General features: G+C 40.7%; 1 protein-coding gene across 2 annotated transcripts in view; it reads left to right on the top strand.

Annotated features, from left to right (window-relative positions):
- PCMTD1 (protein-L-isoaspartate (D-aspartate) O-methyltransferase domain containing 1) overlaps nucleotides 1-14,157 on the top strand; it is a 95,459-nt gene that overhangs the window by 35,633 nt on the left and 45,669 nt on the right. Inside the window, exons 1-2 of one of the 2 annotated variants that reach the window (XM_037038686.1) lie at nucleotides 5,016-5,114; nucleotides 12,256-12,688. In XM_037038686.1, the coding sequence (XP_036894581.1) occupies nucleotides 12,382-12,688 (307 nt within the window). In that variant the 5' untranslated portion in view covers nucleotides 5,016-5,114; nucleotides 12,256-12,381. Of the gene's footprint in view, nucleotides 1-5,015; nucleotides 5,115-12,255; nucleotides 12,689-14,157 lie in introns of those variants that run through there. The other variant, XM_037038685.1, reaches the window with a different exon arrangement.

Genomic DNA, 14,157 nt, shown 5'->3' with positions numbered 1-14,157 from the left:
GTCAAAATTTCTGTTGCAACTGTGTGTTCTGCTTGTTTTTTTGTTTTTCAGATTCAATTATTGATAGATATGTATTTATTGCCATTTTACTATTCATATTTTTTATTTTAAAGAAGACTTTAATATTATCGTGTAATATTCCTTTGGTGGTAATGAATTTCATTAGCTTTTTCTATCTGGGAAGCTCTTTGTATGTCCTTTGATTCTAAATAGCATTTTTGTGTAGAACAATCCTGGCTGTAGGTCCTTGCTTTTCATCACTTTGAATATTTCTTGCCAATTCCTTCTGGCCTGCAAAGTTTCTATTGAGAAATCAGATGACAGTCTTATGGGAGCTCCCCTTACGGGAATTATAAGAAAGCTCCCCTTTCTTACAATTCCCTTGCTGCTTGTAAGATTTTCTCTTTGTCTTTAACATTTTGCATTTTGATTATGATGTGTCCTGATGTGGGCCTCTTTGGGTTTATCTTGTTTGGGACTCTCCACTTTCTGGACTAATATGTCTGTTTCCTTCACCTGATAAGGGAAGTACTTTGTCATTATTTTTTTCAAATAGATTTTCAATTTCTTGATCTCTCTCTCATCCTAGAATCCCCATGATGTGAATGTTGGTATGTTGGTAAATTTAGAGTTTTCCCAGAGGCTCCTTACACAGTCTTTATTATTTTGTTTTGTTTTTTTAAGATTTTTTTTTTGATTGGGTGGTTTTGATGTCTTATGTTACAAATTGCTGATATGATTCTTGGCTTCATATACTCTACTGTTGATTCCCTGTAAATTATTCTTCATTTCAGTTAGTGTATCCTTCATTTCTGACTGGTTCTTTTTTATGGTTTTCATATCTTTTTTTTGCTGTTGAAGCTCTAAGTTTATTGAGTGTCTTTGTAAGCAGTGTTTTGAATTCTATTCTTTCATTTGGGACGTGTTTGTCTTCTCATTTTTGGTAGCTGCCCTGGTTTGTTTCTCTGTATTAGGTACAGCTGCTATGTCTTGGGGCTTGGTAGAGTGGCCTTATGTAGTGGGTGTTCTGTAGAGTCCAGTGGCACTAATCACACAGTCTGGGTACTCCACGTGTCTCGTTTCCTCCACTCCCAGTTTTCTGCCATGTTGGCTGTGTACACCCTACTGCTGTAGTTGAGCACTGATTGCTGTTGGCATGTCAATAGGAGGATTTACCCCCATGCCAATCAGTTGCAAGGACTGCTTGTGGGCACCAACCACTCTGGAGAATCAACTGTGTAGGGGCAATTGTTGGGAATCACTCTGCCTGGTTTCAGGAATTGTAACTGCCCTCTATGGCTAAGGATGAGTGATCAACCTCTGGAATGCGAGCCACAAAGGAGACAAAGCTTGTCTCTGCTTCATCCCCTGGCCCCAATGCTTGGTTGGTTAGTCTGTGACAGGTACGACCCCTCAGAGGAGGGGCAACCTAAGCCAGACACAATTACTTGGGAGGCCATCATGGAAAGACTCAGGGGGCTACCACAAAGAGGGAGTGGTGGACCCTTGCCCCCTCCTCCCCGCTATTCTGACATAGCTGAGTCCCCATTTTCATCTGGGAGAAGTACTTCCTGGCTCTAATCCACTTAAGCCTGAAAACCTATGATGGGGAAGGCGGTGAAGCCCTGTGCTGAAAAGAGGGGGTTCCCCTGGTCATCAGGCCTGAGAAAGAATATTTAAAATCCTGTGAAACCTGCTTTGTTTAGAATGCTCTCATTTAAATGATAAGGGTCCAAGCAAGAATTTTGTTCCTCAGTTTTATGGCTCTTTAGCTACCTGACCCAGACTGAGAAAAAGTCCTCATAGTTCTTTGAATGCTATCTATTGTTTGATCCTTACCTGTATTCTTGTGCAAATGAACTCAATAAAAGCCTCTTGAGGAAGGGGCTCTTGGCCCTTCCCCTTTGAGGGATTGGCCACCTTTCCTCCCCAAGCAAATGGTGTCTTGGTAGTTTCACTTTCATTGGTGATGGACGGGGAGACTTTGTGGGCAAAGTTGCCCCCACAGGCAATCCCACAGAGCAGTAGTTATTTTGGCAGGGCTCTCATGCCGGCCGAGTTTGCTCCTTGAGTGTGTTACTTGTAGAGGGCATTGGGTGGTGCTTCAATATAGTTTGAAGCTGTCCCCTGTGCGTGTTGTCTCTGATGCCTTCTGGGAGGTGCAGACCAATGTCATCCACCACCTGTATTCTGCCTAAGGCCACCTGACATGATCTGCAGAGTGGTCTGCAGATGGCTGCTACTTGTGCTGGGCTTGGAGATGTCCAGCCAAGGCTGAGCTGCGAACCATGTTTGGTATCTGCTAGTGCTGGGTCTGTAGCCACTTTAGCCAGAGATACGGGGTATGCTGAGGACAAATAGTGCTAATTTGAGTGATTCTAGCAGAGTCTGGAGCATGGGCCAAGACAAGCCATTAATATTGAAAAGTCACTGGAAACAGTTTGGGTGAGTCCACAAGTTGGGTGGGACAAGGGGTCAGGGAATCTCTAGGGTAGGGTGAACAGTGTGAGCCAGGTTGATGGAGACTCAGATATGGTGCCTGCCTACTGTCTATGGGTAGGGTGGGGGACCAGTCTTAGAAAAGGAATGATAACATCTGCCATCACTTTTGTCTGCAGAAAGCTGCCTCCACAAGCTCTCACCCTGATGTTTACACAATTTGGTTCCTCTCCATACACCCCTGGTTCCTTTCAAGCTGCTGTCCCGTTGCTGGAGTTCAGAGGCAGTGAATGTAAGTTTGTGGGCCAGCCTTTAAGATGAACTGCCTGGGACTCTAGAAGCCCTGCTTCTCACTCAGCCACAATCCCCTCCAGTTTTGACAGCCAGAAGTGTTTTGGAACATCTTTCTGGCATTGTTGCTGGGCAGGAGGACCTGATATGAGGCTGGGACCCCTTGCTCCTGATTTTTATCTGCCACACATGGGTATGCGACTACCCTGTTTTGAGTTTCCACCCCTCCCAACAGTCTCTGTGTGGCTTTTTCTTTAAATCCCTAGTTGTAGGACTTCTCTTTTGCTGGATATCAGTCTGTTCTGAATGATGAATGATGGCCAATTTCTAGTTTATAGTCAAAACTCAATTCTTGAACATTTCCTATCTCGAGCAATTTGGTTCCTAACCTGAGTTCTTCACAGAAAAAGTATGTCAGTTCTCAAACAAAAGTTTGATTCTTAACCTGATAATTCTTCCAGTAAATATGTATGATAAATCACATGCATGATTTGATTTTTGAACAAATCACATCTTGAACAGCTTCTGGAACAATTAAGTTTGAGACCTGATATTCCACTGTAGTAATTTTAATGTGCTGTTGAGAGGATTTGAGTACTGCATTTACCTACACTATAATTTTGACTATAAATAAGAAGTCTTGGCAGCTTTTGGCTCATGAGTAGTGAACCTTAGCTTAGTCTCTTGTTTTCTTACATTATTCTATACAGATAACCCTTGAACAAAACGGGTTTGAAGTGTGCGGGTCCACTTACATGCAGATATTTTTTCAGTAAATGTGTATAATGTTGTAAATGTATTTTCTCTTATGATTTTTTTAAATAATATTTTTCTCAGTCTTACCTTATAAGAATACAGTATATAATACATATAACATACAAAATATGTGTTAATTGATTGTTATTGGTAAGTCTTCTGGTCAGCAGTTAGCTATTAGCAGTTAATTTGGGGGGAAGCCAAAGTTATACCTGGATTTTTTATTGTGGGAGCTAGTGGAGGATATATCAGCACCCCTAGCCGATGTGTTGTTCAAGAGTCAGCTGTATTTATATTTCATCATACCTATTTGTCATTATTGAGAATTTTCCCTACTGTAGTTGGCCTTTGCACTCAGTGCAGCCTTGGTCCACGACTCCCATGACAAAGTGTATGTGTGTGTGTGTGTGGGGGGGCTCTGCCCTACCCACCGCAGATGAGAATAAGTCTACCAAGACATGATCTGCTTGGGGAGTAAAGGTGGCCAGTCTCTCAAAGAAGGGCCAGGAGCCTGTGCCTCAGTGGGCTTTTTTATTTGGTTCACTTTCTACAGGAAAACAGGTAAAGCTCATCAATCATTGTCAGGCAGTAAGGATACTGTGCATAACATACAAAGAACTATGAGGGCTTATTCTGAGTCAAGGTCAGTTAGCTGAAGGGCTATAAAACTTTGGGAAACAAACTCGTTTCATGGATAGACCTTTATCAGAAAATTGAGGGCATTTTAGCAAAGCAGGTTTCACAGGATTTTACGTATTCTTTCTTAGGCCTGACTGCCCCCAGGGAACTGCCTGTTTCTGCCCAGGGCTGTACTGCCCTTCTGCACTGTTTCAGGCTTAAATTAGGTAGGGGAAGTGAGGCAGCCAAGAGATTAGGAGACTTCTTGCAAACAGAATGAGGACTCAGACTATGTCAGAGCTGAGGTGTGAGCATCCATCACCCCCTTTTTCTGTAGCCCCCCCAAGTTCTTCCCTGAGGGCCCTTTTATGACCATGCCTGTCTTAGGTTATCCCTCCCTTGAGAAGGGTCTTACCTGTCATTGACTAACTTGTCATCCAACTGGGGCCAAGCAGGGTGAAGTGAAAAGGGGCAGAGGTGGCACCCCTGCCTGGGAGATAAGCTTTGTCTCCTTGGTGGCTTAGGGTTCCAAGGTCTTTCACTCAGCCTTAGCTATGGTGGGTTACAGCTTCTGAAACCAGGCAGGGTGGTTCCCAACAATAAAGGTCGTTGATGGGTGAGAAACAAAGGCCCTTTGTTCATGCCCTTTAATGGTGTGTACTACTTGGTGTCGCACATCTCTTCCCCCCAGAGCTGGGTGAGCTTTGTCCTCACCTCTGTGGAAAGAGGAGCAGCCAGAAGCAATTGGCTGCTTGCCACTGGTTGCTAGTAGGTAAGGAAAGTGAATCAACATTTATTCTGTTCTACTTTGCAACATCTGTCTGCCATCTGTGTGCTTCCCAAGTCTGTTCACTTGTGTTTAACCTTCTATAACATCCCTGAGCTGCTGGAAAGACTTCATCATATTGAACCCGGCCTTCAGTAGTTCTCCTAAATCAAATTCATTGAAGCCACACATCTCATTTTCAAAGAATAGCAAGCAGTTTTTGGAGCATGTCGCATCATTTCAGGTGAGCTTATGTGAATGTGCCCTTTGTTTGACACCCCCATCCCAAACACATTTAGAAGAGAGAAAATGCCATGGTATGAACTTGTGTTCTATGAATAAATATGAAAACATCATTCTTGGATGCAACTGCTTAAGCTATTCAGTCCTTTATTCTGATACTTTTTCTTGTTCTGGCTTTACCTTTTCTTGTTTTTCTGATTCTTTATTTTGCATTTATTACTTAATGCAGGACTTGAACACCCCTGAAAGTTTCTTCTTTTCTGTTAGAGAAAATGGCAGGAGTGGGGCAGAAAAAATTGAGGCAGAAGTAACAGAAATGCTAGTGCTATTCCTAGATAACTAAAACTCAGCTGTATTCAAATGTGGATTTGGCTGATGCTAAAATAGCAGGTAAATTAGAGCTCTGGGGAACCTACATAAATCAGAATTTTACCTCTTCATTTCACAGGGTTGGAAATGATGTTGTGGAGAGTTGTCCAGAGCCAAACAGTAAAGTTATCAGTGGGAACTAGACCTTGATCTCTTGACTTTATTTGGTACTTTTCTGTGATTGAGATGGCATTATTTCAGAATTCACAAATGGCAAACACTTTTATGTCCTAATGCTGTTATTGCTCTTTACATAACTGTTTGCTTTACTTTCATAGAAAATGAAGTGTATATCAAGATGGGGGCACTGTTGAATTGTCAAAGTATTCACTATAGATTTTAACTTGCAAACTTCTCTCATATACTGATTGTGTATCAACTTAAACTCATTGTCTAGCAGTTAGGGGACTGGTTATATGATTCTGGTGCATCCATGTGGGAGGATATCATGCCTCTGGATTTTGGGAGAATTTTTGATGACACGAAGGAATGCATATGACATATAAAGTGAAAGCTTTGTACAGTATAATACCACTATTGAGATTTAAAAAAACAAGCATAGAAAGCTAACAGTGGTTCTTTGAATGTCAGGATTATGGATAATTTTTATTTTACTGGGTTTTAAAATTTTCTACAAATGTATATACTATTTTGATAATTCAAATCAGTGAGTATTATGCAAATGTAATTTATCATTGATTTTCCATGTAATTTTAGGAACAATGTATATGGTAAAATGGCATATCTTTGAAGCTTTGTAGTGTAGATTATAGTATCTCTTTTTCTCTTCCTTGCTTTTTCTGCTATAGACTATTTTATTTGTTAAATGTGTTTTTATTTCTTAGGAAATTACTCTCCATATTGCCTTAGTGTAATTGATATATATCCCTTTTAAATTTACCTTGTCAGTTTTGTTCAAATAATACATATACACAGTTTAGAAAGTCAAGCCTTGAAGACAAAGTATAACAGTTATTGTATTCACTGTTTTCTACCCTGTGGCTCACACTCCAGAGGAAATTGAACACCTTGAGCTATTTCGTAGGGAAGTTATCTCCAATTGTTAGAACTAAGCTGCTTCTACTGTTTCTTTTAATTATTAATTTTAGACAGCATTTACTTTGTGTTACCACAGATGAGGTGTTATTTCTCATTCCCTTTCTTTACTTCTTCCGTCTGCTTCTCTCAGTGTGGTTGGATAATTATTCAGATTTAAAGCAATCGTGGCCTTGTCTGGTGTGGCTCAGTGGATTGAGCACAGGCCTGAAGGGTCACCAGTTCAGTTCCTGGTCAGCGCACATGCCAGGGTTGCAGGCCAAATCCCAGGTTGGAGGTGTGTGAGAGACAACCAATAAAATGTTTGGTTTAGATATCAATGTTTCTCCCCCTCTCTTTCTCCCTCCCTTGCCCTCTCTCTGAAAATAAAAATAAATAAATCCTAAAAAAATATGAAACAATTATATTTTTATTATTTTTCAATATTTTATTTATTTATCTTTAGAGGGGAAGGGAAGGAGAGAAGTATCAATGTATGGTTGCCTCTCGAGTCCCCTGCTGGGAACTGGCCTGCAACCCAGGCATGTGCCCTGACTGGGAATCGAACCTTGATCGTGTGGTTCGCAGGCCCAGGCTCAATCCACTGAGCTATGCCAGCCAGGGCTGAAACAATTGTAATTTTACTATTACAACTAAGTAAATATTACCCTACCCCAACCAAATAATGTAATTCTATTTACTTTATTTTACATTAAGAGTAGTCATACAGTATGCCTCTCATTCTCTAAAAGCCTTCCCTGGTTCCCATTGTCTGCAGGAGGGAGTTCAAGTTAAATATATGTGAGGCCTGTGAGCTTACCTGGCTTCTCTTCATTCTTGCAGCCTTGCCAACCACTGTTTTCTTTCCTTGTGCTTAACTCTGTGGTACTATTTGTAGTGTCTTGAATGGGCACATTGCCTCTTTTCTACATCCCTGAACATCTTTCTTTCTTTCTGCTTTATGTGCTTACCAAGACTTTATCTTCTCTAGGGAAGTCTTTTAGTCCTTTCATTCCCACTCCAAACAGGTCTGGGCTAGGTGCCCCATAACACCATATATTATTCTACCTTGGCTCTGCTCCTCTGAATTTGTAATCCTTTCTGTTGTTATTCAGATGTGGTCTGCGCCCCCCCCCCCCCCAGGACTTCTAAAATAAAAGAGGTCAAGTACTGGGTTCTTGTAGTTTAACATCTGAAAACAACTAATGTTTTGCAAAACATTAGGGCTTGTGGGGGAAAATTGCCTTGAGGCATACCACTCAAACCTGTGCAACTGTGTAATAACCGGTTTAGCAGCTAAAACAGTAGCAAGCCTAATGAAATTTTTAGCACAGCTATTGGGATTTGCTGGGAGTTTCACAATCAGCCAGTCCTTCACAGCCTTAAACCCTAAGTTCATTTTTCTCATTTAAGATTTAGGTGCTGGAATAGTTTGTCTACAGGTATCATTTTACTTCCAAATGATTGTCATTTTTACAAAATTAAACAATCTGAACCTGGATATAACCTTCATTAGTCTGTTTTAATTCAGGAAAAACGTCTTAGCATTTTTTAAAAAATTTGCATTCACAGCTTCTCCAGATCACTCAAGGACACTGCACTGTATAATTGCCCACCCTCCCCACACACACGTATATTTTTTTCTTTGAAGTCTCCATAAGCTGCTAAGGTATCTCTTTAATATGTGGAAGCTTACACCTTTCTATCACTTCAACACATGGACATGTATTGTGAACCACCACAACTTCCTCATTATCTGCACATCATTACGCTAATTACTAAATGTATGAGCTAATTCCTGACAAAGAAACATGCATTGTAGCCTATTCCAAGAAACCTTTCCTGACCACCCCCCACTTGATGTCCGTACAGCTTTCTATTCAGATCAGTTTGTCTTTCCTATCAGACTAGAGAGAAAGGAGTCTGGGAAAACTGGTTTTGCACTGGTCCTTGTTGACAAGGTGATGTTTTTTTCAGTCTTCTGAATACCTGGTATCAGGTCTGTGGCAGTAGGTCTAAAACCAATGTAGCACTGTGTTTTCTTAAATAGAAATGTAATTCCCTCCCTTGTTAATATCTGGGACTAACTCTCTGTTGCCCACAGTGGATGTTATTAAATTAGAGTGGACTCTTGGCCTCTAAGAACTCAGGAACCTTCAGAAATTATATGCAGCACTTCTGATTTATTTTTTAATAGAGAGACCATAAATATCAGATTCTTGAAAGGGCCCAGACCAAAAATGAATATATAGCAGGCCTACAAAGTAAAGGATTTATGATACTGAGAAGTACCCAACTGCATGTAATTTCTCAAAAGTATCATCCACTCTCTTGCTTTATTACCAGTTGCTTCCTGAGCCTATCATTCGCTTTCTGCTTAACAGTATTACACAAATCATGTCTTTAAGGAAGTTTTCCTTGGTCCCTGTATTCAGTTTCCACTTCGGGTTTCTCTGGGCTCCTGTAGCAGTGATCACATGCATTCTAGCGCTCTATCCATTTACAGATGGTTTCTCAGTTGAAAGTTTGGCTTGTGAGTACTTTCCTTTCTAGGCTTAGTATGGTGTCTGCCAGCCAATGGTGGTAGTTCTTGTTTGCTTGATTCTTCCTTTTACTTTTCTCACCAGGAGTGTGAGCTTCTATGTAGTTAAGGTCAATGTTATTTGTTTTGCTGTGATACTTTTAGGTAGGTTAGAGTTCAGTAGGACCTGAGAATGGTCAGATCATTCTTCAGCCTTAGAACCAAATAAGGAAGATAATTTTTTTAACTAGTAATTATGGCGTTTCCAGTAGGGCCATTTGTTTAATGTCTATGCACAGTCAGAATTACTGTTATGAAATCCTCAGGCATGTGCCACTCTGGAGATTGACAGGAATCAATCTAATGTGGCTTCTTTTTCTTTCACCTTGGGAAGACATTCGTTGTTTGAGTACCAGATGAAAAAGTTAGCCTGTGCTTAGAGGCCATGTCATTTAAAAAAAATCTTTAAATGCCAGAATTGCACTCAGTGAGTTGACGTGTTTGAGTTATGAAAAGTTGCCAAAACTAAGCCCCTTGAAGGAACAGCAGATTGACATCTCCCATTATGTTACAGAACAGGCCGGGGGCAGGAGGCAATTATTGGCTAACCCAGGGACGCCAAAAACTGTTACAGAACAGACCCACACACATAAAAGGCCAAGGCAGGTCACAGTATATGATTTACTGAAAGGACCCCCCAGGTTCATTTTGTCTGCCGCCAGGTACGAAAGAGGTCTCTTAATGCCAGAGATTTGTGAAAAGGAAAGGAAATGTTTATTTAGTGCTATACAGACTTAAAGTCTTCATTAAAATATCAAAGTCCTTTTTGGATACCCACAGACACACACAGTGCTTCCTTTTCCACCCTGCCCTAATTTGGGGTACCGTAACTCCGGAAAGGAAGCAAATGTCTGTGTTTCAGGCCGCTGGTTCCATCAGTTGTGTCGTCATCCAGGCAGGATCTCTAATCCAAAGCCATGTGGCACCTTCTCATAGCCTACCAGCAACAGTTCTTTCACCCTTCTTCCAGGCAGAGTCTCTCCTGCTTTCCAGGCCACCTAGCCAAAGGGAGCACCCCAAAGCCACATGGTCCTCTTCTACCAAAGCTGCAGGGGTCTACACTCGGCCAAAGCCAAGTGGCTCCCCCAACAAAGCTGTGGGGAGCGGGGGAGGGTCGCCACTCTGGCAAAGCCGAGTGGCAGTTCTCTGCTAATGCTGCATGGTGGTTCCCCCTACTAAAGCTGTGGGAGTCCCCACTCTGGCAAAGCTGTGTGGCACTTTCCTACTCACTGCCACAGCCCTGTGGTCCTCTCCCCTACCAAAGCTGTGCAGTGCCACACAGTGCCACAAAGCTGCCGGGTCTGGGTTTAAATCCCCTGCACCAATCTTCCTCTGCAGCCCCATTTCCGACTCCTGCCACAATTGGCTACACTTGCCAGCACTCCTGTGTCCTTCCAGCTTTACTGGGCTGCCATAGTGAGTCTGGGCAGGTGTGGCCCCATGCCATGGAACCAGTCATCTCCAAACTCTCACGCAGGGGCTGTAAATAGGGGCAGTTGCCTCTCAGTTACATCTTGGGTGGAAGTCACTCCTTTCTCCCTGGCTCAAAGCATGGCCACAGCTATTTAACATATCTATGCACCAGTTAAAAGTTACAGATATGTTAAATGGCCATGCCAAAGGTTAGTTGCAGAGCTATACAAAACAGCTCTGCATGTTCCTGCTCCATGTGTCCCTTTCTCCAGCTCACACCTGTCTGGGAAGGGGTGAGGACATTCTAATATTTCCCGGACACCTTGAGTTCTGGACCCAATTACAAATCCCTATTTGGGGCCCCCCTCTTAGCTGTACACTGTTTCAATTACACTACATACTGGGAAATAACACTCATGGAGAAGAATGGTGCTGTAAACTCTTGTACTATTAAAATTATTTCTTTCTTTGGTTGTGGGGATTATTGGAGTCAGCCAAGTTTGTGTGAGTTGAATAAGCTACATAAAAATGTGATGTGAAGTCACAGTATTTCCTCTACTTAAAATGTTTAAGAAAATCATAAGAAAAGACAAGAGAGGACATAAATAGACAAGCTCCAGTAAGGAAGCTGCCCTATGAGTGTTGGAGCTGCCTAGTACCAGGGGTCTGAGGATCCTGACAAAGTTTGAGACCTTTTTGCTTTTCTTCTCTAAAATTGGAGTGGGGGTGCAGCTTTGCCAGACTTGACCATCATAACTCTTAAGTTTTTGGCCATGATGTGGTATTTCCTTTCTTGCTTTCCCTGTCTCCTGATTCTTTAATTTAAAAATCAACATATGAATTTAGTTATTAATTATGGTTGCATAAAGATTAAATTGTATATCTAGTATTATGTATTGACAGTCTAGTTTATCAGGTGCACTTATGTTCATTCAAAGATGCTGAGTTTGACTTGTTAAAGAATTTTATTGTGTGTGTGTAAAATGTACTAGTTCTTAAACTATTAAAGTTGTTAATAAAATTTCTTGTGCTATTTATCACAACAAGGTTACCAAACAAACAATTTTTATGTACACACATACACACTTTAAAAATATGGGCCTATGTTTGTCTTTACATTTTATAATTACTATTTTGAGTAATATGGTATTTTTTTCTTAACATTTTAAATTTATGTGGTACGTTTGGGAATTGTTAGCAGATTTGTAAGTTTAGGAATTTTATATCAGTCAAGCAATGCGTGCGTATTAGGGTGGACTTACAATACTGTCAGGAAGGCGGCGTGGCATGAAGTGCGTGGTTTCTGGCTTCTGAGAGACCTGGGATTGTGTCTTATAGAGCTGCATTGTCCGGTATGGCAGCTACTGGTCACATGGAGTTATTACACACTCAAACTGTGGCTGGTATGACTGACTGAATTTTAAATTGTATTTAACTTTAATAATTTAGGTCTAGATGACCACATGTGACTGGTGCCTACCATATCAGGCCTCATAGTATGAGGTGACTTAAATTGCAGTTCCCAATTTCTTGTCTGTGCAGATGAGGTCATACTTAAGGTACCTTTTGTGGTTGTTACAAGAATGAGTAAAATAATGTCTTTAAGGAGCTTAAAACTATACCTGGAACAAAATATGTCCTTGAGAAAGGGTAGTTATAATGACAGTTACATATTTAGTAAACTAAAATTGCTTTCCTTTTGAGTATTAATTTAAATATCTTTATTTCTATTTTTCCCTTTCAGGATTAACTTATTTTTGGAAATCAAGTGCGATATTAAAAGGAAAACAAACCATACTGACCATTATTGGAAGCCATTTCTGCTAATTTTATTACATTTTAAAATTTATGATTTGATTTGAATACTATCATGGGAGGAGCTGTGAGTGCTGGGGAAGATAATGATGACTTAATTGATAACTTAAAAGAAGCTCAGTATATCCGCACTGAAAGAGTGGAGCAAGCCTTCAGAGCAATTGATCGCGGAGATTACTATTTGGAAGGCTACCGAGACAATGCTTACAAAGACTTAGCCTGGAAGCATGGGAACATACACTTGTCAGCACCTTGCATTTATTCTGAAGTTATGGAAGCATTGAAACTTCAACCAGGATTGTCTTTTCTTAACCTGGGAAGTGGAACCGGATATCTAAGTACAATGGTGGGCTTAATTTTAGGTAATTTTATTTTTGTAAAATTCTTTTTAAAAAAGTAAGCTGAGTTTGCATTACTGTTTATGATTTACAGGATTTGTAACTTCGTCTACAGTGTATATTTGAATGTATATACTCAAAGTAGTTACTATCCTTAAAAGGAGACACAAAGTAATAGAAATCTTTTCTTATTCTTAGTCCTGACTCTGATAGGTAGCTTCTGCATTTGGTCCTAGTCCTGAAAAGCTCTTGGAACCATTTTCCAACCCCCAGTCATTCTATGTACTTAAAATTGAGCAACTGGTAGGCAGGAGACTGAGGAGTATAATGTAATCTATTTCAGGTAAATTGTTCTAACTGCTGGCATAGAGTTTGATAGTTATCAGTGTCCCATTTTAAAGGGAATTGTGCCAGGTTTTGTTAAAGATACAGTAGTATGTGGGATACAGAGGATGTGGCACTGGGGGGGGGGTGGCACTGTGGCACTGGGGTGGCAAAGCCAAGGATTGGGGAAAAAAACACAGAAATAGTATACATCAGTGAGCTTTCAGCATACTTACTAAGTAAGCATCTGTTCTGCTAGGAGTTATTTCTGGTGTGAGTATACAGCGCTGATGAAAAGGAACAAATATCTTTGCCTTCAAGAAGCTTACTGGGTGCTTACTATGAGGGCTAGACATTGTCTAAAGCACCTTATGTACAATAACTAATTTAGTATCCCTAATAATCTTGTGAAATGTAAACTATAATAGTTTCCACATATATAGGTAAGTTAAACTGAAGCACAGAGAGATTAAGTAGCTTGCCTAAAGTTACGTAGCTGGCTAGTGCCAGTTGGATGATATGGAATGTGGGTGAAAGAAGCATGACTAGAAGAAAATCTACAAGACATTATGATGTTGGATGAGAATGAACCACCATGAATTTTACTAAGCCACTTAGTATTTACTGAGTGCTACTGTATGGCAAGAATTAAGGTAGAGTATGAACCTAATTCACATACTGGTTGGGGTAGAGAGGCAAAAACCAGTTACTTCTCATTCAATATATGTTTTGTAGTTGAGGTATATGCCTAAGTTATAGGGAGAAAACTGGTTTAAAATTTACTGTAGGCCTGGCTAGTGTGGCTCTGGATTGAGCCAAGTTTGATTCCCAGCAAAGGGTTGTCCGTTCGATTCCCAGTCAGGGCACATGCCGGGGTTACAGGCCAGGCCTCCAGTAGGGAGGGATGCAAGAGACAACCACACAGTGATGTTTCACTCCCTCCCTTTCTCTCCTTCTTCCCCCCTCTCTAAAAATAAATAAATAAAATCTTTTTAAAAATGGATAAAATAAAATTTAAAGTGATGGGGAATCATTGAAAGATTTTAAATAGAAGATCATTGATTATTCTCAAGGGTAAGTATGCCCCAGTATGGTGGGACAGTCCTAATTTATCCGTGTGGTCCTAGAATCAGTATTATTCATCTCTTTTCCCAAAGTATCCCAGTTTG

The sequence above is a fragment of the Sturnira hondurensis genome, unplaced genomic scaffold, assembly GCF_014824575.4.
Source record: "Sturnira hondurensis isolate 20B ecotype Veracruz unplaced genomic scaffold, ASM1482457v3 Scaffold0024805, whole genome shotgun sequence".
Lineage (NCBI taxonomy): Eukaryota > Metazoa > Chordata > Mammalia > Chiroptera > Phyllostomidae > Sturnira > Sturnira hondurensis.
This window is presented reverse-complemented; position numbering and strand designations above follow the sequence as displayed.